This window comes from Pristiophorus japonicus, chromosome 1 (assembly GCF_044704955.1).
Source record: "Pristiophorus japonicus isolate sPriJap1 chromosome 1, sPriJap1.hap1, whole genome shotgun sequence".
Taxonomy (NCBI): Eukaryota; Metazoa; Chordata; class Chondrichthyes; family Pristiophoridae; genus Pristiophorus; species Pristiophorus japonicus.
The window spans coordinates 420,896,701-420,922,638 of NC_091977.1; the positions used below are offsets into that span (position 1 = coordinate 420,896,701).

At 44.0% G+C, this 25,938-nt stretch overlaps 1 protein-coding gene across 1 annotated transcript in view; it reads left to right on the forward strand.

Annotated features, from left to right (window-relative positions):
• The first annotated feature begins 679 nt into the window (after positions 1 to 679).
• alkal1 (ALK and LTK ligand 1) overlaps positions 680 to 25,938 on the forward strand; it is a 63,195-nt gene continuing 37,936 nt past the window's right edge. Inside the window, exons 1-3 of the mRNA XM_070875828.1 lie at positions 680 to 938; positions 8,268 to 8,321; positions 8,437 to 8,517. Coding sequence (XP_070731929.1) covers positions 680 to 938; positions 8,268 to 8,321; positions 8,437 to 8,517 — 394 coding nt within the window. The remainder of the gene's footprint in view (positions 939 to 8,267; positions 8,322 to 8,436; positions 8,518 to 25,938) is intronic.

A 25,938-nucleotide genomic window follows, 5' to 3' on the forward strand; every position in this document is an offset into this window, starting at 1 on the left:
GGCATTTAATTTAATTTCTAAAATATTTTGATATACTTCATAAAATGTATTATTTTTGATCGAATTATTAAAACAGCGTCACAACTCTTTTTACAAAGTTGTAGAGAGGAATACACACTCGTTTTATTCAAAAATGTAAAATGACACAGTAATTTCCCGTCTAAATTCTGCGTTGTTTTTACATGTATTTCTGAACCCGAAAACCTCCTCGCGCTTGCTAAATGGATGTGTGCAAAGTAGATCTGAACTAAAGCCTGGATTGCAATATGCTGCTTTGGCAATACCTTTCCTAATCCATGTCTATAAATGTGACCTAACGAGATATTAAATCTGGAACGAAACAAGTGTTACGGAAGGATCAGAGCGATAGCTCGGATGATGTAGAACGGGATAAAATTCAGGAATGTGGAGATTGAGTTGTCCTTGTGACACCTCCGTATCGCGTGATAAGAAGGTTTAGATTTGATCGAATGAGCCTTAACTAAAAGAAAAAGCCGTTCATTTTGCAATCGCACTCTGCTTGCTATCCGCGCTCATTTAACCCTCCCCGGGCAAGATTGAAGCACGTTTCGGTCAGCAGTCTGTCTGGTGGGATTAGAGAGAATTCGTAGTTGTCTTGGCACTCCAAAGGCTTCTGAAAGGAATGTTTATCTTCATTCGATCTCTCCTTTATCTAGAGATGGGCCGATTGAAATGGCACACATTGCTGGGCATCGTCCTTTTGTTGGTCACTGCGGGTCACTCTGAAGGCGGAGCAGAATCGAGGCAGAAAGTGAGAAAATCGCCTCTAGACCTCATCTTAAAAGGCGTAGGATACAGCAATCACGGGGGCAGGAACATAGTCAAACGATACAGCACTTTATATGCCTTGGACCAAGACTACAAGCACTTCAGTAAAGAAAAAGCCGTGTTTGTCCCAAGGCTGGACAAGCCAATAGGTAAGAGAACGGGTAGGTGCTGAGTGCGTGTGTCTGTACATGCCGAGTCCTCCCCAACGCTAATCTAGCGATGACAGACTTTAATCCCGGGTTAAAATATTTGAGTACGTGGAGAAGTATGGACCATTGCGCCCATAATAATAGGGACAAAAATAAAAACACATAGCATGAAGAGCACGATAGGGTGACCTTTGTTGTTTTTAGTCAGAGGTCTAAAACGAACAACTGTAGTTTCAATATAAAATCCTCTTTAAGTAATACAAGGATTTGGGACAGCCCATGCATAAGACGTTACTGTTCCAAACCGTCAGGTCGTGTTTGATCTTAAATCAGATGTTTTTTGCCCATGGAATTCATGCATCAATGCCAAGAGTTGCAAATACATTTCGCAAGAAGTCGTGAATACCAATTATAAACAAACTACGTTTTAACAAGAAATATACAATTTAAAACATCGATTTTACTGTTGGTTTTTGATTTCCATGTTAAACTTTGTCTTGTGTTGCTTCAAAACAGGCCAAGCACAACATTCTGGATTTTATACAACAGGAAATAATATTATTTGTCTCTTTTGCCAAAAATAAAGCAAATAAAATGAAAGCTGTCCCTGTTTAGCTTGTGAAGCAGTAGCGACCATTGCCGGGTCATGTGCTCTATGTACCCACATGACAAATTATTTCATCTGAGTGCACCTCAGTATTCTGATTGCGATCACGCAAGGAGATGATTTGAGATGTAGATAATGAAACATTTGAACATAATCAGAAATATCGGTTATAGAAGTAGAGATGACCCTGTTTTGGCAGGATTGAAATGGACCTGTTGAGAAGATCTTGGATTTGAAGTTTAACTAACCCATATTTAGTACAGTCTGGAAAAGAAACTTACTAATCTACATAAAGTAAAATAAATAAAAGCTGCTGATAAAGCACTCTGACTTGGAAGCAATACATTAATGGTTTTGAATTATCCTTTTTGTCAAGTAGAACATTATAAAACTGATTATTAATATATACATATAAATACACCACAGTCTCATAATACTTGACTTTATTGATCTTAAAAAATGCCCTAAGGTGTGGCAAGTTTATAACAATAATTTGACTCAATTGGTGAAACCGTCATATAATTACACTGGCAATGTTTCCTCCTTCCCCTTTGGATTGATAAAGATTAAAAATCCATTGAAACATGAATTGCAATTAGTACTAAATCCTGTCAAGCTTGTTAATTTATTTTCATTTTGTAACTGTTGGCTGCAACGTTCTTGGGAGGTGACTGGGGACTGATACTTCTCTTGCTGTGAAAAAAATCTCTATTTAATAGTTGGACTGTGACTGGAACACCAAGCATGTAGGGAATTGTGGCAACAAACCTAACTACAACCATAAGAGCAGGATTAGGCCATACGGCCCCTTGAGCCTGCTCCATCATTTAATATGATCATGACTGATCCGATCATTGACTCAGGTCCACTTCCCTGCCTGCTCCCCATAACCCCTTGTTCCTTTATCGGTTAAGAAACTGTCTATCTCTGTCTTAAATTTATTCAATGACCCAGTTTCCGCAGCACTCTTAGGCAGCGAATTCCACAGATTTACAACCCTCTGAGAGAAGAAATTCCTCTTCATCTCAGTTTTAAATGGGCGGCCCATATTCTAAGATTATGCCCCCTAGTTCTAGTCTCCCCTATCAGTGGAAACATCCTCTCTGCATGCACCTTATCAAGGCCCTCATAATCTTATACCTTTTGATAAGATCACCTCTCATTCTTCTGAATTCCAATAAGTAGAAGCCCAACATACTCAACCTTTCCTGATAAGTCAACCCCCTCATCTCCGGAATCAACCTAGTGCATCTTCTCTGAACTGCCTCCAAAGCAAGTATATCCTTTCTTAAATATGGAAACCAAAACTGTACACAGTATTCCAGGTGTGGCCTCACCAATACCCTGTATAACTGTAGCAAGACTTCCCTGTTTTTATACTCCATCCCCTTTGCAATAAAGGCCAAGATTCCATTGGCCTTACTGATCACTTGCTGTACCTGCATACTAACGTTTTGTGTTTCATGTACAAGTACCCCCAGGTCCCGCTGTACTGCAATTTTTCTTCATTTAAATAATAACTTGCTCTTTGATTTTTTTTCTGCTAAAGTGCATAACCTCACACTTTCCAACATTATACTCCATCTGCCAAATTTTTGCCCACTCACTTAGCCTATCTATGTGCTTTTGCAGATTTTTTGTGTCCTCCTCACACATTGCTTTTCCCCCCATCTTTGTATCATCAGCAAACTTGGCTACGTTACACTCGGTCCCTTCTTCCAAGTCAGTAATATAGATTGTAAATAGTTGGGGTTGCAGCACTGATCCCTGCGGCACCCCACTAGTTACTGATTGCCAACCTGAGAATGAATCATTTATCCCAATTCTCTGTTTTCTGTTCGTTAGCTAATCCTCTATCCATGCTAGTATATTACCCGCAACCCCGTGAACTTTTATCTTGTGCAGTAACCTTTTATGTGACACCTTGTCCAATGGCTTTTGGAAGTCCAAATACACCACATCCACTGGTTCCCCTTTATCCACCCTGTTCATTACATCCTTAAAGAATTCCAGCAAATTTGTCAAACATGACTTCCCTTTCATAAATCCATGCTGACTCTGCCTGACTGAATTATGTTTTTCCAAATGTCCTGGTACTGCTTCTTTAATAATGGACTCCAACATTTTCCCAACCACTAGAACAATATATCAATTTACTCAAGTGTCATGTCAAAACTACTTTATTTTAAGTAATAGTTAGGGAAAATAGCATTTTGTATCCCCTGGTCTTGCCTATGGAGTTAAATCTAAACAACAATTTAGGAAACAGCTACGAATCAAGGTGAAGTTATTTTGCCATTTCTGTGACAACTCAAAGCAGTTTCCATTGTACATCAATGCAGAAGTGGCAGCTTAACTTCGGAGTCATATTCCACTCAGGAAGTCAGAGTATACTGAAAGCAAGTGGTGTGAAAACCCTTCAGCAAGGTTGTATTACACCACTAGGATTGGCAGAGGAGGTTGAAATATAACTTCAGTCTGATGTGACCAGCACATTTAATAAGTGTGCAGGTGGTCCTTTGGACCCCTCTGGGCATCTTATCAATGTGCAGTAGAATTACTTTAATGTTTTGACAGTTGTGGACACTTCTGCCCTTGCTGTCTAAACATTAAGGGCTGAAAATTACATTGGGTTTGATCCACTGATGGAAGAATGGTCTATGTGCTTGTCTACTGAGGCCATCCAACATTGCAAGGGCAGGGTCATATGTATGGTTGTGATGGGTCGCCGTCACCTGCAAGAGTGTTTCAGTGATGCCTGCTCTGATCTGACCTTTTAAGGGAGAGTTGACCCACGACCACCCTATCTGGGATACCCACAGTCCTTCTGAACCAAAGAAAAATATAACTGTGGTAATCTTCAGCTTTAAAAGGAGTCATTTTGCTTCAAGTCATGAGATTATTGATCCCCTCTGGGATATATTACATTAGACTAGGTAAGATTTGGGCCTTTCAAAAGACAAAAAAATCCACCCACAGCCCTCCAACCTGGAAAAAATATATGGAATATTGGCAGGACTGGGTTCTGCCCCATTTTGTGGCCCCTGATCCCTGGGATTCTGTCTTGTCCCAGACCAGAATTTCAGGCCCTAAAAGTTTACCAACTAAGGAGCAGAACTCTCTCCTGGTAGGCAGAATACCATTCACAACTTGCAATGTAACAAGGATCTTGATAAATACTTGGTACTGAAGTTTGTGCTCTTATATTAATAATATAATATAACATCAGGCTTAAATACAACAAAATGATAAAGGCCTTGATATTGTGCAAAATCCTTAAGTCTGCTATTTTAATGGACACATTTGCCTATTTAAGATAAATGGGTTACTGCCTCTAAATGGCAAAGTAGTTCAAAGCAGACTGGTATGTATAAAGTAAATGTGGCTTCAAAGAGTGTTTTAGCCTGAAATCCTTGCAGCTGGGCGTAAGCCGGGTAGGAATGGAATGTGGAATTTGTGGTGGGACCCAGTTTTCTGTTCCCTTCACAACGAAAATTTTTGCTGGCAGGGACAGTGGGCACTCACTGCGATCTGCCTCCTTTTGTTCTGATGTCAGAAGAGGAGGCAGGTGGGATGGCATCCCCTGTAGGAAATTCAGTCGGTTTATTATCACTTGCACCCACATAAAGCATACTTCATGATTTAATTCCGTATGCAAATATAGACTATTGTGTCTGTGTCTTGATCTAATTTTTGAACTTGACCTAACCAAGCCTTGGTCCGTGGCTGTGCTGCCAGATAGGTTCTATGTTACATGTGTTAAATGTTAATTTTTTTTTAGAACTAAGATTACTTTCTTTAGTCAACCTATCAAATTAGATTCTGTACTCGAAGTGAAGACCATAATGATAATCTGCTTGAAAGTTGTGGTTCACAATAATAATTTGCAACAATAGTGCCCTCTATTGTGTCTTATTTCTGAATAGTAAGTTAATTCCCTGCCCTCTGCATGACCTGCACAAACAAAGAGGAGAAAAAGCAAAATCAATTTAAAATGGTGCAAAATTGTGAAATCTTTTTAAAAGTGTAGCCTATGTTTTATGACTTCAGCAGGAAATAATCTCTGTTCCATTGTCATCTGAAGTTAGTCACTGCAGTTTGGGCTCAAGTTTCGGCTCGAGTTGCTCCTATTTTTTTGGAGCAACTAGTTTAGTATTGAGTATCTTAGAAATTGCAATTCTCGGCATTTAGTTTGCTTCAATTCTAGTTAGTTAGAATAGTTTCATTTTAGAACAATTTATTTTCAAAAGAGGGTGTTGCCAGCCACTTACATCTGTTTTGCAAGTTTAGGCAGCGAAAACTTACTCCAAACTAACTTAGAATGGAGTAAGTGTAGATTTTTGTACTCTCAGAAAATCCTTGCCTATACTTTATAAATTAGGTATAGGGAACAAGAGATGGGGGGGAAGGGAAGTTAGAGGGAAGTTAGGGGATTTTACAACGCATTAAACACTTCACTTTTAACCATAAAGATGCATAGAAACCATCATAATTTTTAAATAACAATAAATGAACATTAAATCAAGTAATACAAATTAGAAGACCTACCTTGCCGACTGGAGCACGCACCGGAATTGGCATATTTTGTACCTAGATGCTTATTAATTTAGGTGTTTATTAATTTGGTGCTTCCAGATTGCAAGATTCCACTTTTTGAATTCCAACCAGTTCGGAATAAAAGCAGGACGTTTCTCCCCCAATCTAGGCACGCTCCCCGTGGATGTGGTCTTGAAGCATCATCTCCTTACTTTGCCAAAATCTGTGGTTGTCAGAGAATGTTCAAAGATGTGGATCCTGAGTCCAGCTCACAGTCGTTAATATCAGGCAGGTCCCACATCTGAACTTTTCAGTCACGAGTCCCTATCAGCCACCTACCTGGAGTGTTTTCTCACAGCCAGAACATAGTCTTGTTAAATGGGACAAGCTGCGTCTGTCAACAGGAGTTGTGTGCGAGTTTTCTGCCCTGTTACTGATCATCATCTCAGCGATAATCGGTGTGGGTGTTTCTAGGAAGCCCGAGTCCCGATAACTATTTAAGCACATCTTTAATGCCCGGGGAGCCCATTTGGCCAGGGCTAGGGGCAGCATGCTTCGGGCCCCTCCCACGCAGCGTCACAGAGATTCGGGCTGCGAGGAGCTACTGCACATGTGCGCACACTCTAGCGCGCATGTGCAGAGGTTCCAGCACTGTTTTCAACGCTGGGACCTGGCTCCGCCCCCCACTCCTTGTGCTGCGCTACACCGAGGATGAAGACATCCTGAGGTGCTCGGAGAATTAGAAGGTAACTTTTCAGAGCCCTTTTTATTCCAGAAAGGAGGTGCGCCGTTTTTACAGGGGGCGGAAACTTGGGCCAGTAGAGTGGTACAATGGCAGCTCTTGCCTTCAGTGACACTCACGTATATAAATGGCCCACTCTGCAGTGTTCTGAGGTTAACAAATCCAGAATTTTAGAGTTTTGCAATTTACCACCAGTACTGGCCTGCTAAATGCATGGGGCTGCATATGTCATGATGGTATTTTGTATCATGAGTGAAGAATGCAGATGGACACAGTTCTTGGGCTGTCACTTCAGGCACACTGACATTGTAATAATGACAGATTAAGAAACTGTTGCATCATTGCATTTCCTATTAGTATTCATGACAGGATGCAACAAATATCACACTGCTAATAATAAACTACTGATTTTTGAGTAACTTTATAACATGCTTTTGAGGAACTTAATTATCCAATTTATTTCTTACTTCTTCTGCACAAGTTACACATCACCCTCCTCAGTAACATAGAACACAATACAACGGCAAGAATGGACAGGGTTCAAATCCCACAATGTTGAGCATCACCTGGTTAAAAATCATGATTTATTTTAGGCCGATATGTATTTTTGTTTTGATACAAAGATCAATAGAGTATTGCTGATCTTGACTAAACTAATAAAAAGTCATATCTATTTGCCAAGTTCTTATCAATCTGTTTGTGAGTACATGGACAGAAGTGACCATATAAGACATTTGCTGGTCATAGTCTTCATACATTCTGCAGCTCATCGGAACTCTTGTCTTATTTTTCAATATTTAGATGAAGAATGTACATTAATGGACTTGCTCCGACTATAGGAATAGATTGAGTGACCAAAATAAAATCTTTAATCAACCACGTAATGAGATTGACAGCACCCCCTCCCTTGTTCATATATTCACAGCTGAAAACAAATCATAGCCATGTGATGGGCCCATTTTTAAAGGTGAGATTAATAACCGGGAATATTGTTAAAACACAGAAAATGTTGGAAATACACAGGTGGTCCAACACCATTCGAAAAGAAAAGACAAGTTAATATTTTTGGTCAGAACTGATAGGCTTTCTGTGTAGTACTAGCATTTTCTATTTTCATTTCAGATCTTTAGCATTTAAAGTTTTCTCTTTGTAACTCGACCTCCAAAGGTCCTCAATTTGAGTGGTGGCCCTTCTTTAAAAATAAATAGGAAAATATAACATTCCTGGGACAGCAGCTTCAATGTAAAAGTGCCTTAACAGGTAGTGTGAAAAACTGTTGAAAGTTTTCAAATTTATTCATTTGAAATTTGAGATAATGAAAACATATGCCATACATTTGTATGTAGCACAAAGCACATTTTAAATTTGCCAGTCAGATTAAAAAGATGAGCATTGGCAACGTTATCATTGAGAATATCTAAAGAATCTTCATTTTTCCCAACAGAGATTGTCCATAGAGACCCCAACATGAAAGAGAAGTTTATAAAGCATTTTGCAGGTAGGACTGACTGTATTCAACATACTCTGTTAAAATAATCATGATGCATTAAAATAATAATACATTTGCCTGTGACAAAAATATTTTTATAAACCTCTTCCTACTTATCAAGCAGGACAAATCTCATTCTCATCTGAATGCAGTAAGCAATTTCAACGTCTCTATTATAACACAAGGGATTGTTCTACACCAGCTTGTAAGTATCAAACACATTTTATTTAGACCTTAAGGAAATATTTTCTTCTTTGTTTAATGCTTTATAACGTATCATTATGTACTTAACTTGAAATCCTAAATGTGATTTGGTGAAAACGTGTATTTGATTGAGGAATAGCTAAATGTGAACAGTTTACCATTTGATGCTTTTGGACAATGGTCCTTAGTGAATGACTCAGTGAGAACATTGTTTGCAGATTTTACAGAGTGCATGTTATAATCTGCTCCAAAATAGGTAAAAGATGCTCCAAGGACACTTTACTAATATAATATTGACTTCTGTTTCCAACTGTCATTCAAAACAATTGGGGAAATACATTTCTCGACATGTTCCTGCCCCCCCCAGATTTTAACTAGCCTGAAATTAGGCAATGGTATACCACTGGCCCCAGAGGAGCGGGCGCCTAATTTAAATGGCAAAGTCACGTCCCGATGACATCATTGTGCTTGTGTGCCATTTTAACTGCAAGCTCGACCTTTTCACACAAGGATACCTTGGGCATCCCTTGTCCCAGGCTTTCCCTCCTTTCCTCATCATGTTCCATTCCCATTCCTCCAGCCCATTTCTTACTTACCTTGCCGGGTGATTTCTGTGGGTCCCCAGCGATGGCCTGATCCCCCCATGAATATTGACTCCCAATCGCTGGTGGTGATGACATTCAGGCAGGAGTCAGTGTATGGAAAATGTCCCAGGCTTCACATTTGTCACCCGCTTTGTCTTCTGCACTGTTAAAGTCAGGCTTATCACATCTTAGGTTATTCTAATAATAACCTTGGCTGTCAGCTTTGGGCATTGTGGCACACACTTGGTCATTAGTCTAACCTTGCAACCTAGGCCTGGAAATTCAGGCCCCTAGGGCACAGCATCGTTAATGACTCCTGTTAAATTCCATGGGAGTTTAGTGGCATCGGTAACTCATAGCGCCCCATTCTGCTGCGCTGGCGATGATGACATCATCACTATGCGCAGCGACCCGTTTTCGCCCCAGAACAAAAATTGGGCGGTGACCTCTGAAGCTGCGCCTAGCAATGCTAACGACAGCTTCAGGGGACGGGAACCAGACTTCAGGCCACTTGCAGGGCACTAGTTAAATGGGAGGTGTCAGCCATGTTAAAAAAATTTTGCCGCTTTTCTTCGGTGCCCCATTGGTGCTGCGATCGTGGGGTCCATGCCAGCTTGAGTGCCGTGTTGTTGGCCCTCCCCTTTAATGAAGAGGAGAGCCCCTCCTATGCGGCAGTGCTATGCAGCCCAGTGTGTAGTGCTGCATCCCACTCCCAACCCGTCTGCCGCACTACCACCCTAGAAAGGAAGTGAAGCATTTTATTTTGCACTCCACTTCCTTTCGGGAGCGATAACCCAAATCTTTCAAGCAGTGCGTGACTTCCGTGCTTGACGCAGAATGTCCCACCTCCCGGCTGTTACTGCCCCCAGACAGGGCGCAACACAATTTCTATCCACTAGAGTTTACTTGTATTGACTTCATCTGCAGTCAATATTTGTGTATGTTCAATTTTTTTATCAAATACTGATCAAAATAGTCTCATGATTGTCTCTTGAGAATTAGATATTCATTTTTAGTATTGATGTTGTGCTGAAGTTATTCTCAAACATTGTTTGTAATAGTCACACAAACTTGTTTATATTGGTTCTGTTTTTTTAGATGGAAATAGTATTTAATCTGAGGAATGTTAAGTATATAAGGATACATTTTATGAATTTTTGCTCCACACTAGGAGCACATGTTGCGAATTTGGACACAAATTTGTGTTGTTCATGATTTTATTTCTATTAATTTAAGTATAACAATGTAGAAAATAATCAGTTACAAAGGAAAAAAACAGTCTTAAACACATAACTAAGGAGGAAGATGAAAATTAACAGAGATAATTGATGGCCTGAATGTAGATAATGGTTGCAACAGATATAAGAAATGTTATAAATTTCATGGCACATTTAATCCATTTGCATTGGTTTGGCAGTGGTTGGTTTTTTTGGCAGGTATTTATAGTCAGGGCATTTGATGCAATCAATGTCCTCAGTAAAGAACCATAGGCATTGTGATAATCCACAAGTTGATCACCATAATGTAAACATTTAGTCTAATTATACTTGCTATATATAGTAAAATTATAAAGGAAAGCATGAAAGAAGAAATGGTCACCCAGTGCATCCAGGGGTGAAGTCTGTGCTTCTAGTGAGGACAAAGCACCAATTTGTTTTGGGACACTGCTGTAGTGGGAGAGAGGTGTGGAGTAGTGGAAGAATGCCTGCAGACAACAAGAAAAAAACTTCCTTGATGTTATTGCATCTGAGGCCAGTGGACCGAATCAAAACCCATGTTATACTTTCTAGGATAGTGACTTCAGTGGAGTCCCTGAACGTAATTTTGATGTTTGTCAACTATGTATCTTTTCATAGAAGGACCCATGAGTTCTGGGCCCATGGCCTCTTCAGCTTAGGGAAGGTGGCTCTGTATCCTCTGCTGTGGATGGGAACTCTGCTGAGGAATGCAAGGTTCCCATCCACACCTTGTTCTTCCAGGTCCCTCATCCCTGCTATCTAAATCTTTCCAGTGACAGTCTCTGAACTGGTACAAGGGACAAATAAGGTGGGTGACAAAGATGTTAAATTAGTGGGAGACCAGACATGAGCAGCAAAGGAATAAGGGGGTGGATGGTTATCCTCATCCTTTTCGTCATCATCATCCTCATCTCGCAAGATGGAAGGTCTTTCACCTCCTCAACATTACAGGAACATAGAAGCCTGCAGGGAGTCGAATCCAGGATCTCCTGTTTACAGGACAGGGGCTTTAACTAACTAAGCCACAGAGCCATTTAGCCCCTCGAGCCGACTCTGCCATTCAATTTGATCATGGCTGATCTGAGTTTCAACTCTATTTACTTGCCTTTTCCCTTGATGCCCTTACCTAACATAAATAAAGCATCATCATTGTCCTCCTCATCATCATCTTCTTCCTCCATTGCCACTCTCCCCTTGTGATGTGGCACTCGTGGATGAAGAGGAAGGGAAGTAATGTTGAGTGTGCATCACCTAAAGAAGGTGATGAGATAAAGACAACCTGAAGTTCAGTGAGAGCTTGGTCCTATAAAGCGCTGTAGCAGGAACAGGTATTGCTTACCACTCAATCACCTACATTTGGCACAGGCCCATCAACTTTGCTATTGCCAGCAACCAAAACCGCTGGCTCCATAGCTTGGACCTCTAAATCTGTCAGTTCCCTTATTTCTGGGAAGCCCCACTGGTGATCTGTCTCTCCTGAGCTTTGTTGTCCAGTTTCTCGTGGAACAATATTAACAGCGGTAGATGAAAGTAAGCATCTGAAGGGAATCTTTGATGTGGCAGCAGACAAGTAATGCATCTGAAGGACAAATGCTAGAAGGACCCTGTAACATAATAAGGAATAAAGACATGCCCTTCCATTTAAGTAGTGAGCAGGTCCCATGATGCCAAAGCGAAAAGGTGAAGGTGCATGCTAGAAGGAGAATAACATATGAGGATACTAGCATCTTGTATCCTTTCAGCCCTGCTGCTGTGCCATGCTGTGCCATGCCCCTGCCAAGAATGGCCAGCTCTGGCTCCTCCAGGGGGGTGAGGTGAAGCTGGAAATAGGAGGTGTGCTTTGGGTTTGGTACAGATTGGTGGGGTGGGAGTTGTGCATTGAGCAGTGTGTGTGACTAGTGGTGCAGTTGGGAGGAGATGGCTTTTGAAGATCCATTCACTGAGCTTGACCAGTGGTCTGGGGTTATGAAGCTTCTTTGGACACTGGAGCCAGGTGGTGGGGCAACACTGCTGGCTGTGACAGCCACGGTGATGTAGTCCCACATCCTTCTTTCTGGAGGACCTCCTGGCCCGTGTGGGTAGAGGACCTCCCTTGCAGTGTTGACCCCTGCACGAAGCTGGTGTGTTGCGTTCAAAACCCTGGTGGCCCTTTCCTGGCTTGCTGAGCCATTTCTTTAGGATCGGAAGGGAATTCAGCTTTAAGAGTTGAAGACTCCCATTTGGGAATTCTTTTTAATGTAAATGTTTTTTCTTCAGAAGACAGTTGAGCTATAAGGGCTAAAAACTGCCTATTTTTTCATCATTTTTATTTTTTAAATTTAAAAATACATTGCCCCTTTAAGAAATTGACAATACTTTCTGAAATGACATACTTGCTTTCAGAGTGACCATTCTTGCTGCACCGACACATTGGCCAAGCTACATTAGGACCTCCTGCCAGGACAAATGGCACCAGGACGGCATTGCACAGTGAGCTATGCACTGGGCGAATGATAATTAGTCCCCAGCATCAATTCTTTGGTCCTGCCAGCACCACCATTTTCGGTGACCATTAACACCCGGCCACGGTGGTACTGGCAGTTTTTGTAACGGTCACCAATTTCTAAGCCAAAGTCTTGGAAAATCACAAAAGAATCTTTTGATAAGGACTAACGGCAGTTGACTACTCTGTCAAAAGTTTGCAGAGAAGACACACCACGAACCTGCTGTGCCTCCAGAAATTTGCTGTCACATTAAGTTGCGGCAGGCTTTTACATCTTGCAACTGCAATTTTCTCCTTAACCATGCTCCCACGATTTACTTCGATGTTACACAGATGTTGTGCTTCAAGCCCAGTCTTCAATCTATAAATAAGCTGACTCTGCAAATTCAGATTGGGTCAGCACTGTCATTCACAGTGGGTGGAAGTCTTGCCCGATCAGTGTTATTTTTGTACAAATGGCAACACTGGTTTTCTGGGGCTTAAGTCAATCTATACCAGACCAGGGAGACATCATGACCTAGGATACAGAAAGTGGAAAAGTGTTCATTCCTTTACCTTCTTAACATGGCAAAGAAGTCCTTTGTTTAATGTAAATTCTAGTTTGTCAACACAGGCACAATGGGTTGAATGACCTTCTTCTGTGCTATATGATTCTATGATCCTGGTTGATTTTGAAGTTGCATATGTAATGAATTCGAATGGATTAACACAGCCAAATGAGATATATTCATATCTGAAATGCACCTCATATAAGACAAACATGAACAAACCCCGTATAGCGTTCTCTTGTGAAACCTTTTTTCAACAGTTTATTTATGAAATTTGCCAATAAAAAGTAAAGGCAGCACAATAATGTAATCTGCATACAGACTTGCAATTTTATATTACTTTTCTGACATACAGCAGCACAATCAGTTGTTAACATTATTACCCAATAGTAAAAATACTTCAGTATTACATTCAAGGAGGTGATTTGCTTCTAAATATCTGACATGCCTCCCAAATTTCTGAAGAATTATTGAAAATCATTCTTCTGAGAAAATCTGCCTTGTTTTAAAGGCAAGATATGTGTGATGCACAAACAATATGGGGGTGAAAATTCAGCTTCGGCAGGAATGCAAAATAGGTGCTAGTTGATCAGCCGCTTGATTATACATCCCATTTGATTATCCTTTCCATTTTTTTTATTCATTCACGGGATGTGGGCATCGCTGGCAATTGGCATTTATTTCCAATCTCAAATTTCCCTTGAAAAGGTGGTGGTGCGCCGCCTTCTTGAACTGCTGCAGTTCGCATGGTGAGCTTTTATGTAGAGAGTTCCAGGATTTTGACCCAACGACAATGAAGGAACTGCAATATATTTCCAAGTCAGGATGCTGTGACTTGGAGGGGAACTTGCAGGTGATGGTGTTCCCATGCACCTGCTGCCTGTCCTTCTAGGTGGAAGAGGTCATGGGTTTGGGAGGTGCTGTCAAAGAAGTCTTGGCGAGTTGCTATGGTACATCTTGTAGATGGACCACATTGCAGCCACGGTGTGCCGGTGGTGGAGAGAGTGAATGTTTAAGGTGGTGGATGGGGTGCCAATCAAGTGGGCTGCTTTTTTCTGGATGGTGTCGAGCTTCTTGAGTATTGTTGGAGCTGCACTCATCCAGGCAATTGGAAAGTATTCCATCACACACCTGACTTGTGCCTTGTAGATAGTGGAAAGGCTTTGGGGAATCAGGAGGTGAGTCGCTTGCCGTAGAACACCTAGCATCTGAGCTGCTCTTGTAGCCACAGTCTTTATGTGTCAGTTAAGTTTCTAGTCAAAGGTGGCCCCCAGGATGTTAATTGTTGGAGATTCGACAATGGTAATGCCATTGAATGTCAAGGGGAGGTGGTTAGATTTTCTCTTGTTGGGGATGGTCACTGCCTGGCACTTGCGTGGCATAAATGTTATTTGCCACTTATCAACCCAAGCCTTAATGTTATCCAGACTATGTCCCCTAGTTTTAGTTTCCTCTTTGAGTGGAAATATCCTCTCTGCATCCACCTTGTCAAGCCCCCTCATTATCTTATATGTTTCGATAAGATCACCTCTCATTCTTCCAAACTCCAATGTGTATATGCCCAACCTACTCAACCTATCTTCATAAGTCAACCCCTCATCTCCGGAGTCAACCTAGTGAACCTTCTCTGAACAGCCTCCAATGCAAGTATATCCTTTCTTAAACAAGGAAACCAAATCTGTGCGCAGTACTCTAGATGTGGCCTCACCGATATCCTGTACAGTTGCAGCAGGACTTCTCTGCTTTTATACTCTATCCCCCTTGCAATAAAGGTCAACATTCTATTTGACTTCCTGGTTACTTGCTATACCTACATACTAACTGTTATGTATGAATAAAGAGTCTGACTGGATACTGTGAGCTCAAAGTAAAGTGTGACCGTAGTCTTTCAATTCAGGTCTCCAGAGTGCCTCTCCAGCTGTGAGGCCTCCTTAAGTACCTGTGCTCCCAGAGGATTGTGGGATCCCTTGGGACTCCAGGGGATGAGTCCTCTGGTAGCTACACAAGGTATATACAGGTTTACATATATAACAACACTCCCCCCGTGCCCCCCCCCCCATGTCAACAGTGTAACTATTTACAAGGTGAGTCGATCTGGGACCTTTCTTTCCCTGGTTGATCGTCTCAGTGCAAATGCTGGTTTTGGTGAATCGTTTGTTGGGCCCTCGCTTGGCTGCTGTGCAGCTGGCCTTGCTGGGCTGCCTGGTGTGGTGAGTCCTGCTAGGCTGCTGCGGGTGATGGGTTCTGCTTCCTGGCCAACCGCGGTATCGGTTGCCACTGGTGTGTGTGTTGGGGTGTCAAAGAAGGTAGGGTCCAAAGTGGGTTGCTCAAGATAGTCCGTGAATCTGAGTTTGATTTGGTCCAAGTGTTTCCGGTGAATGAGTCCATTTGAAAGTTTGAGCCGAAACACCCTGCTCCCTTCTTTGGCCACAATAGTGCAGGGAAGCCACTTGGAAACTTGTCCATAATTCAATACAAATACAGGATCATTGATTTCAATTTTGCGTGACACATTTGTGCTATCATGATATGTACTTTGTTGAAGCTGTCTGCTCTCTACCTGTTCATGTAGATCACGGTGAACTAACGAGAGCCTTGTCTTAAGTGCCCTTTTCATGAGCAGTTCAGCAGGTGGAATCCCAGTGAGCGAGTGGGGTCTCATGCGGTAGCTAAGCAGGACTCGGGATAAGCGAGTCTGCAGTGAGCCTTCAGTTACACTCTTCAAGCTCTGCTTGATGGTTTGCACTGCTCTCTCTGCCTGACCATAGGATGCTGGTTTGAACAGGGCAGATGTAACATGTTTGATCCCATTGCGGGTCATGAACTCTTTGAACTCGGCACTGGTGAAACATGGCCCGTTGTCGCTCACAAGGCATGGCAAACATGGCAAACATGGCCAGCAGGCTTTCAGTGGTGACAGCGGATGTGCTTGCTGACATTATCTCACATAAAATCTATTTGGAGTATGCATCTATAACCACAAGGAACATTTTACCCAAATAGTCGACATGGACCCTGGACCACGGTTTTGAGGGCCAAGGCCATAAACTCAGTGGCGCCTCCCTGGGTGCATTGCTTAACTGCGAGCATGTGTTACATTTGTGTACGCAGGTCCCTAAGTCCGCATCGATACCGGGCCACCACATGTGGGATCTGGCTATCGCTTTCATCATTACAATGCCTGGGTGAGTACTGTGGAGGTCAATGATGAAAGTGTCCCTGTCCTTCTTGGGGACCACTACCCGATTACCCCACAGAAGGCAGTCTGCCTGTATAGACATTTCATCTTTGCGTCATTGGTGTGGCTTTATCTCTTCCTGCATTTCCACTGGGACACTGGACCAGCTCCCGTGAAGCACACAATTTTTTACTAGGGACAGTAAGGGGTCCTGGATCATCTAGGTTCTAATCTGTCGAGCTGTGACGGGTGATTGCTCAATTTCGAATGTTTCCATAACCATGACTAAATCTGCGGGCTGTGCCATTTTCACTCCCGTGATGGGCAATGGCAGCCTACTGAGGGCATCGGCACAGTTTTCTGTGCCTGTCCTGTGGCAGATGGCGTAGTTGTATGCGGACAACGTGAGTGCACATCTCTGGATGCAGGCCGATGCATTCGTATTTATCCCCTTACTTTCGTAAAAAAGGGATATCAGTGGCTTATGGTCAGTTTCCAATTCAAATTTAAGCCCAAACAGATATTTTCTTTACCCCATAAACACACGCTAACTCTTCTTTTTCAATCATGTTGTAGGCTCTCTCAGCGTTAGACAGACGTCTGGATACATAAGCAACCGATTGCAATTTCCCAGAATCATTAGCTTGTTGCAATACACACCCAACGCCGTACGCTGACGCATCACATGCTAGTACCAAACACTTACATGGATCATAACACAAGCAATTTGTTAGAGCATAACAATTTTCTAGCTTTTACGAAGGCATTTTCTTGGCTTTTGCCACATACCCATTCGTCTCCTTTACGCAGTAAGGCATGCAATGGTTCTAACAGTGTGCTGAGACCCGGTAAGAAGTTACCAAAGTAGTTCAGGAGTCCTAGAAATGACCGCAGCTCCGTCATGGTTTGTGGCCTCGGTGTGTTCTCGATTGTCTCCGTCTTCGAATCGGTGGGCTTGATGCCGTCCGTGGCGATTCTTCTCCCCAGGAACTCCACTTCAGGCACCAGGAAAACACACTTTGAGCATTTTAACCTAAGCCCCACACGGTTGAGTCGACTAAGAACCTCCTCCAGGTTCTGCAGATGCTCAACTGTATTCTGACCTGTGACCAAGATGTCATCCTGGAAGTCCACCATGCGCGGGACCGACTTCAGTAAGCTTTCCATGTTTCTCTGGAATATCGCCACCGCTGATCGAATTCCAAACAGGCATCTGTTACAAATGAAGAGACCTTTGTGCATATTGATGCAGGTGAGGCCCTTCGATGATTCCTCCAGCTACTGCGTCATGTAGGCCGAGATTAAGTCCAGCTTCATGAACGTCTTTCCTCCCGCCAGCGTAGCAAAAAGGCTGTAAGCCTTTGGTAGTGGGTATTGATCCTGCAGGGAGAAACGATTGATAGTTACTTTATAATCACCACAGATTTTGAGTGTGCCGTCTCCCTTGAAGACTGGAACAATCGGACTGGCCCATTTGTTGAATTCGATCGGCGAAATGATGCCTTCTCGTTGCAGCTGGTGTCGCTCAATTTCTACCCTTTCTCTCATCATGTACGGTACTGCTCTCGCCTTGTGATGAATGGGTCGCGCCTCCAGAATTAGTTGGATCTGCATTTTTGTTCCTTGGAACTTCCCGATGCCTGGTTTCAACAGCGAAGGGAAGTTGTTTTAGACCTGGGCACACGAAGTGTCATCAGCGGACGAGAGCGTATCTTTCTCAGCCAGCTCCTACTGAGCAGCGTGGGATCATCGCCCGGTACCACCCAGAGTGGTAGCTTGTGCACCGTTCCATCGTAGGAGACCTTTACAGTAGCACTGCCGATTATGGGAATCAGTTCCTTTGTGTAAGTTCTCAGTTTCGTGTGAATGGGAGTCAAGACTGCCTTGAGGCCATTCTGCAGCACAATTTATCGAAAGTCTTTTTGCTCATAATGGACTGGCTCGTGCCCGTGTCCAGCTCCATTGACACCAGGAGTCCATTTAATTCAACCTTCTGCATTATCGGGGGACACTTTGTGGTAAATGTGTGCACCCCATATACCTCTGCCACCTCGGTCTGAGGCTCTGGTTCGTCATGATCCGCCATGGATCTGTTCTACTCTGCAACATGGTGGTTTGCAGGATTAACAGGGTTTGCAGCTCGCCTGCAGATACGTTGGAGGTGTCCCATTGTTCCATAGCCCTTGCTAACATACCCTTTGAAGCGGCATGAATGGAAACGATGATCACCCCCGCAGCGCCAACAAGTGTTAATGGCCTTGCATTCATCACCCTTGATGGTGGACTGAGACATCTGCAGACGTGCAGCTGCAGGTATGTGGGGCCTGCCCTGTATGTTGCGATTTGAAAACAACATAACTTTTAATATGTCCTTATTATACAGTATAAATGCACACGAGGCCCATACTTGAGAGAAGGTCACTCTGTGACCAGTAACTGAAGTGAAGAAGGTGGGTGGAGCTTCCCCTTTTATACCTGAAAGTCCAGATTTGGAGTGTCTCCCACAAGTTCACCACCTAGTGGTCAGTGTTCTCACAATGTACAACTTAGGTCAGTTTTACATGGGTTACAATGACACTTGAATACATGACATCACCTCCCCCCCAAAGTCTTATTGGGATCACAGGTTAAGTCTCTCTGGTGGTTTACGTTCCCTTGTAGAGCGCCTAAATTGGGGCTCCGGTTGTTGGGCGTTGGCCTGAGTGTCTGCTGTTTGCGGTGCCTCAGGCCTGTCCGGACTGTCCACAATGACGGGCTCTCCTCCACTTGGTTCCGGTATTCGGTCACCTGTGGTGGAGTGTACTCTACATCGTGTTCTTCCTCTGCTTCTTCTATGGGGTTGCTGAATCTCCTTTTTGTTTAATCCACGTGTTTGCAGCAGATTTGTCCATTGGTAAGTTTTACTACCAGGATCCTATTCCCCTCTATAGCAATCACAGTGCCTGCGAGTCATTTGGGTCCTGCAGCGTAGTTGAGGACAAAGACAGCATCATTGACATCAATACATCGCGCCCTCGCATTCCTGTCATGGTAGTCACATTGTGACTGGCGCCTGCTCTCAACAATTTCTTTCATGGTGGGGTGTATAAAGGATAACCTGGTTTTGAGCGTCCTTTTCATGAGCAGCTCTGCGGGTGGAACCCCTGTGAGCGAGTGTGGTCGGGATCTATTGGCCAACAGGAGGCGTGATAAGCGGCTTTGCAGGAAACTCCCTTGGATTCTAAGCATCACCTGTTTGATTATCTGCACTGCTCGTTCCGCCTGGCCATTTGAGGCCGGCTTCAATGGTGCTGTTCTGACATGGTTGATACCATTTCCTGCCATGAAGTCCTGGAATTCAATGCTTGTAAAGCACGAACCATTGTCGCTGACCAAGACATCAGGTAGACCGTGGGCGGCGAACATTGCCCGTAGACTTTCTACCGTGGCAGAGGATGTGCTTGAATTGAGAATGTCACACGCGATCTATTTGGAGTAGGCGTCTACTACAATCAAAAACATTTTTCCCTTGAAAGGACCTGCGTAGTCCACATGGATGCGTGACCATGGCTTGGCGGGCCAGGACCAGGGGCTAAGGGGGGCTACCCTGGGTGCATTGCCCAGCTGAGCACACGTGTTGCACCTGCGAACACAAAGTTCCAGGTCTGCATCTATCCCTAGCCACCAAACATGTGACCAGGCAATTGCCTTCATCATGACAATGACCGGGTGCTCATTGTGGAGTTCTCTGATGAACACCTCTTTGCCCATCTGGGGCATGACTACTCTGTTTCCCCATAGTAGGCAATCGGCCTGAATAGAGAGTTCATGCTTGCGCTTGTGAAATGGTTTAAATTCCTCAGGGCATGCCCCGTACATGGCTGCCCAGTCCCCATTCAGGACACATTTCTTGACTAAAGACAGTAGCGGGTCTCTATTTGTCCAGACTTTGATCTGACGGGCTGCCACGGGTGAGCCTTCGCTTTCGAAAGCTGCAACAGCCATGACCATCTCACCTCTGTGGTGGCTAGTGGGAGCCTGCTGAGTGCATCGGTGCAGTTTACAGTGCCCGGTCTGTGCCGAATCGTATAGTCATAGGCAGTTAATGTGAGTGCCCACCTCTGTATGCGGGCCGACGCATTTGCATTTATGGCCTTGTTGTTGGCCAAAAGGGATGTTAGGGGTTTGTGATCTGCCTCCCGCTCAAATTTCCTGCCAAACAGGTACTGGTGAATTTTTTTTACTGCATATACACATGTGAGCGCCTCCTTTTCTATCATCCCGTAGCCCCTTTCTGTCTGGGACAGACTTCTGGAGGCATAAACTACCGGCTGTAACTGACCCTTGGCATTAAAATGCTGCAACACACACCCGACCCCATAGGATGACGCATCGCACATTAAAACAAGTTTCTTACATGGGTCATATAGCATTAACAGATTGTTGGAGCATAACAAATTGCGTGCTCTATCAAAAGCCCTTTCCTGGCTGTCCCTCCAGACCCATTTGCAACCTTTGTGTAGGAGCACGTGTCGCGGTCTAGCAGTGTGCTCAATTAGGGAAGAAAATTTCCAAAATAGTTCAGGAGCCCCAGGAACGAACGCAACTCTGTCATGTTACGGGGTCTGGGTGCTCTCTGGATCGCTTCCGTTTTGGATGCAGTAGGTCTGATCCCGTCTGCTGCTACTCTCATCCCGAGGAATTCCACCTCTGGCACTTCGCCTTTTTCAGTCGCAGACCTACTCGGTCCAGTGTGCATAGCACCTCCTCCAGGTTGTGGAGGTGTTCTTCAGTGTCGTCTTGAAAAACCACCGTCCTTGGAATCGACTTGAGGAGGCTTTCCATATTTTGTTGAAAGATCGCGGCGGCCGAGCGAATCCCGAACGGACATCTGTTGTACTCAAACAACCCCTTGTGTGTCGTGATGGTGGTCAGCTTCTTCAACTCACTTGCCAGCTCCTGGGTCATGTAAGCTGAGGTCGGGTCCAATTTTGAAAAAAGTTTGTCACTGGATAGCGTCACAAAGAGGTCGTCCGCTCTCGGTAGCGGGTACTGGTCTTGGAGTGACACCCGATTGATGGTGGCCTTGTAATCACCACATATCCTGACCGACCCATCCGCCTTGAGCACCGGCACAATCGGGCTCGCCCAGTCACTGAATTCGACAAGCGAGATGATGCCTTCCCTCAGCAGGCGGTCCAATTCGCCTTCTATCTTTTCCCGCATCACGTACGGCGCTCTAGCCTTGTGATGTACTGGCCTGGCGTCCGGTTTTATGTGAATCACTACTTTGGTCCCCATGAAAGTGCCAATGCCGGGTTGAAATAATGAGTCAAATTTGTCCAGGACCTGTGAGCATGAAATTCACTCTACAGAAGAAATTGCATTGACATCGCCCCATTTCCAGTTCATGACAGCAAGCCAACTCCTCCCCAGCAGTGCGGGACCATCCCCTGGGACAATCCAGAGTGGCAACCTGTTCTCCGAATCTTTGTGGGTCACGACTCCTGTGGCCCTGCCTAGCACCGGAATGATCTCCTTTGTATATGTCCGTAGCTGTGCGTCAATCGGCAATAATTTTGGCCTCCTGGCCTTTGCCACCCACAACTTGTCAAACTGTTTGATACTCATCAGGGGCTGGCTGGCCCCAGTGTCTAGCTCCATTGATACTGGGATGCCACTGAGGAGCACTTTCATCATTATCGATGGCGTCCTGGTGTATGAACTGTTTATGTGCTCCACATGAACTCGCTGAACTTCTGCTTCCAGCGATTTCCCCCAGTGTCCATTTGGCCTCGTAGGGCTTACATCGGGCCCATCCTCCTCGTAAATCAACCTGGCTGCAGGCTTCCTGCACATACGCGCCAAGTGACCGCTGACGTTGCAGTTTCTGCAGGTATATTGCTGATACCTGCAAGCTCTGGCTGTGTGTTTGCCTCCATACCTCCAACATGAGCCGTTATTGAAAACAAAAGGTCCATTACCAGTCGATCATCTCTGACTGTCTCTGTAACTGTTCTTAAGTTGACAGGTGTTGATGGCCCCATTACTGGCCACATTGTCCCTTGCGATGGCATGAATCGCCATTCAGCTAGCCATTGTCTCTGTTGAATTCCCCCTTTGGGTTCGACTACATGCTCGTGCATATCCGATTGCCTCTGTCTGCCTGGAGAACTGTGTGCCGCGTTAACAATGTTGACTCCCTGTCCATTTGCTGTATTTAAACCAAGATTTTTGTCAAACATCATTCTAGTCTCTTCCTCCCCTGAGATAAATGTCTGGGCCATCAAAGCCGCCGTTTCCAAGGTCAAGTCTTTGGTCTCAATCAGTTTCCTGAAAACCCTGGCGTGCCCGATGCCCTCAATAAAAAAGTCTCGCAGCATCTTCGCTCTACATGCATCTGGGAACTTACATAGGCTTGCCAGTCACCGGAGGTCTGCCACGATGTCTGGAACGCTTTGCCCTTCTCGCCGCCGGTGCATGTAAAACCAGTTTCTCGCCATGTGCATGCTGCTCGCCGGTTTAAAGTGTTCCCCGATCAACTTACTGAGCTCTTCAAAAGTCTTGTCCGCCGGCTTCTCTGGCGCTAGAAGGTCCTTCATCAGGGAGTACGTACTGGATCCACAAACAGTCAGGAGATGAGCCCTGCGTTTGTCGGCCGAATCCTGTCCAGCCATTCCTTAGTGACGAAACTTTGCTGTCGTCTCTCAATGAAATCATCTCAATCATCACCAACACAATACCTCTCGTCTGTGCTGCTAGTGGCCATGTCCGCGTGGGTTTAAATCCGAGTTTCTCGTCGCCAATAATATGTCCTTACCATACAGTATAAATGCACACGAGGCCCATACTTGAGAGAAGGTCACTCTGTGACCAGTAACCTTTATTCCAGCACTGAAGTGAAGAAAGTGGGTGGAGCGTCCCCTTTTATACCTGAAAGTCCAGGTTAGGAATGTCTCCCACAAGTTCACCACCTAGTGGTCAGTGTTCTCACGGTGTACAACTTAGATCAATTTATACATGGGTTACAATGACAGTTGAATACATGACAACTTTGTTCACAGTACTTGTAGCAGCACTCGTGTGCTGAGAGATTTGCTTAGTATTGTCACTGGTGGCAATGAACGCCTGGGCTATCGCTATGGCTTTACTCAAGGTTGGGTCTCTACATTCAAAAGTTTGCAAAGTTTCACTTCATGGTCAATGCCAAGTACGAAGAAGTCTCTGAGCATGTGCTCCAAATGTCCTTCAAATTCGCAATGTCCTGCAAGGCGTCTTAGCTCGGTGACATAACTCACCACTTCTTGGCCTTCAGATCTTTTGTAGGTGTAGAACCGGTACCTCGCCATCAGAACGCTTTCCTTCGGTTTCAAATGCTCCCGGACCAGTATGCACAAATGATCGTACGATTTCTCTGTGGGTTTCGCTGGAGCAAGCAGGTTTTTCATGAGGCCATACGTTGGTGCCCCACAGACGGTGAGGAGAATCGCCCTTCGTTTGGCAGCAGTCGCTCCACGAAGGTTTCCCAATCATCTCCTTTCGAAAGTTTCTCCAGGATGCCCACTGTTCTCTGCATCATTGGGTTCTGTATCTCGTCGCCAGTTGTTATGTATAAATAAAGAGTCTGACTGGATACTGTGAGCTCAAAGTAAAGTGTGATCTTAGCCTTTTATTTCAGGTCTCCAGAGTGCCTCTCCAGCTTGTGAGGCCTCCTTAAGTACCTGTGCTCCCAAGGGATTGTGGGATCCCGTGAGACTCTAGGGGATGAGCCCTCTGGTGGCTACACAAGATATATACAGGTTTACATAGATAACACCAACTTTTGGTGTTTCATGCACAAGGACCTCCAGTTTCCCCTGTACTGCAGCACTGTGTAATTTTCCTCCATTTAAATTATAAATTGATTTTCTATTTTTCCTGCCAAAGTGGATAATCTCATATTTTCCCACATTATACTCCATTTGCCAAATATTTGCCCACTCACATCCTGACTATATCCCTTTGCAGATGTTTTGTGTCCTCCTCACAATTTGCTTTCCCACCCATCTTTGTATCATCAGCAAACTTGGCTACGTTACACTCGGTTCCTTTATCCAAATCATTAATACAGATTGTAAATAGTTGAGGACCCAGCGGCATCCCACAAGTTACTGTTTGCCAACCGGAAAATGATCCATTTATCCCGACTCTCTCTTTTCTGTTAGTTAGCCAGTCTTCAGTCCATGCTAATATATCACCCCCAACCCCATGAACTTTTATCTTGTGCAGTAACCTTTTTTGTGGCACCTTATCGAATGCCTTCTGGAAGTCCAAATACACCACATCCACTAGTTTCCCCTTATCCACCCTATTTGTTACATCCTCAAAGAACTCCAGCAAATTTGTCAAACATGATTTCCCTTTCATAAAACCATGCTGTCTCTGCTTGAATGTATTATGCTTTTCCAAATGTCCTGCTACTGCTTCCTTAATAATGGACTCCAGCATTTTCTAAATGACAGATGTTTGGCTATCTGGTCTATAGTTTCCTGCTTTTTGTCTGCCTCCTTTTTACAGTTGCGGTTTTCCAATCCACTGGGACCGCCCCAGAACCAAGGGAATTTTGGTAGATTACAACCAATGCATCCACTATCTCTGCAGCCACTTCTTTTAAGACGCTAGGATGTAAGCCATCAGGTCCAGGGACTTGTCCACCTTTCGTGCCATTATTTTACCAAGTACTACTTCATTAGTGATAGTGATTGTGTTAATTTCCTCCCTCCCAATAGCCCGTTGATTATCCACTATTGTGATGTTTTTTGTGTCTTCTACCATGAAGACCAATACAAAATATTTGTTCAACTTCTCTGCCATTTCCCTGTTCTCCATTATTAATTCCCCAGTCTCATCCTCTACGGGACCAACATTTACTTTAGCCACTCTTTTCCTTTCTATGTACCTGTAGAAACTCTTACACTCTGTTTTTATATTTTGTGCTAGTTTACTTTCATAATCTATCTTCCCTCTCTTTATTATTTTTTTAGTCATTCTTTGCTGGCTTTTAAAAGTTTCCCAATCCTCTGGCCTCCCATGGTTTTGGCCACATTGTATGCCCTTGTTTTCAATTTGACACCATCCCTTATTTCCTTAGTTAGCCACGGATGGTTATCCCTTCTCTTACAGTCTTTCCTTCTCATTGGGATATATTTTTGTTGCGAGTTATGAAATATCTCCTTAAATGTCTGCCACTGCTCATCAACCATCCCACACTTTAACTTATTTTCCCAGTCCACTTTAGCCAACTGTCTTCATACCTTTGTAGTCTCCTTTATTTAAACTTAGGACACTGGTTTGAGATCCAACTTTCTCACCCTCCAATTGAATTTGAAATTCAACTATGTTATGGGCACTCATTCCTAGACGATCCTTTACAA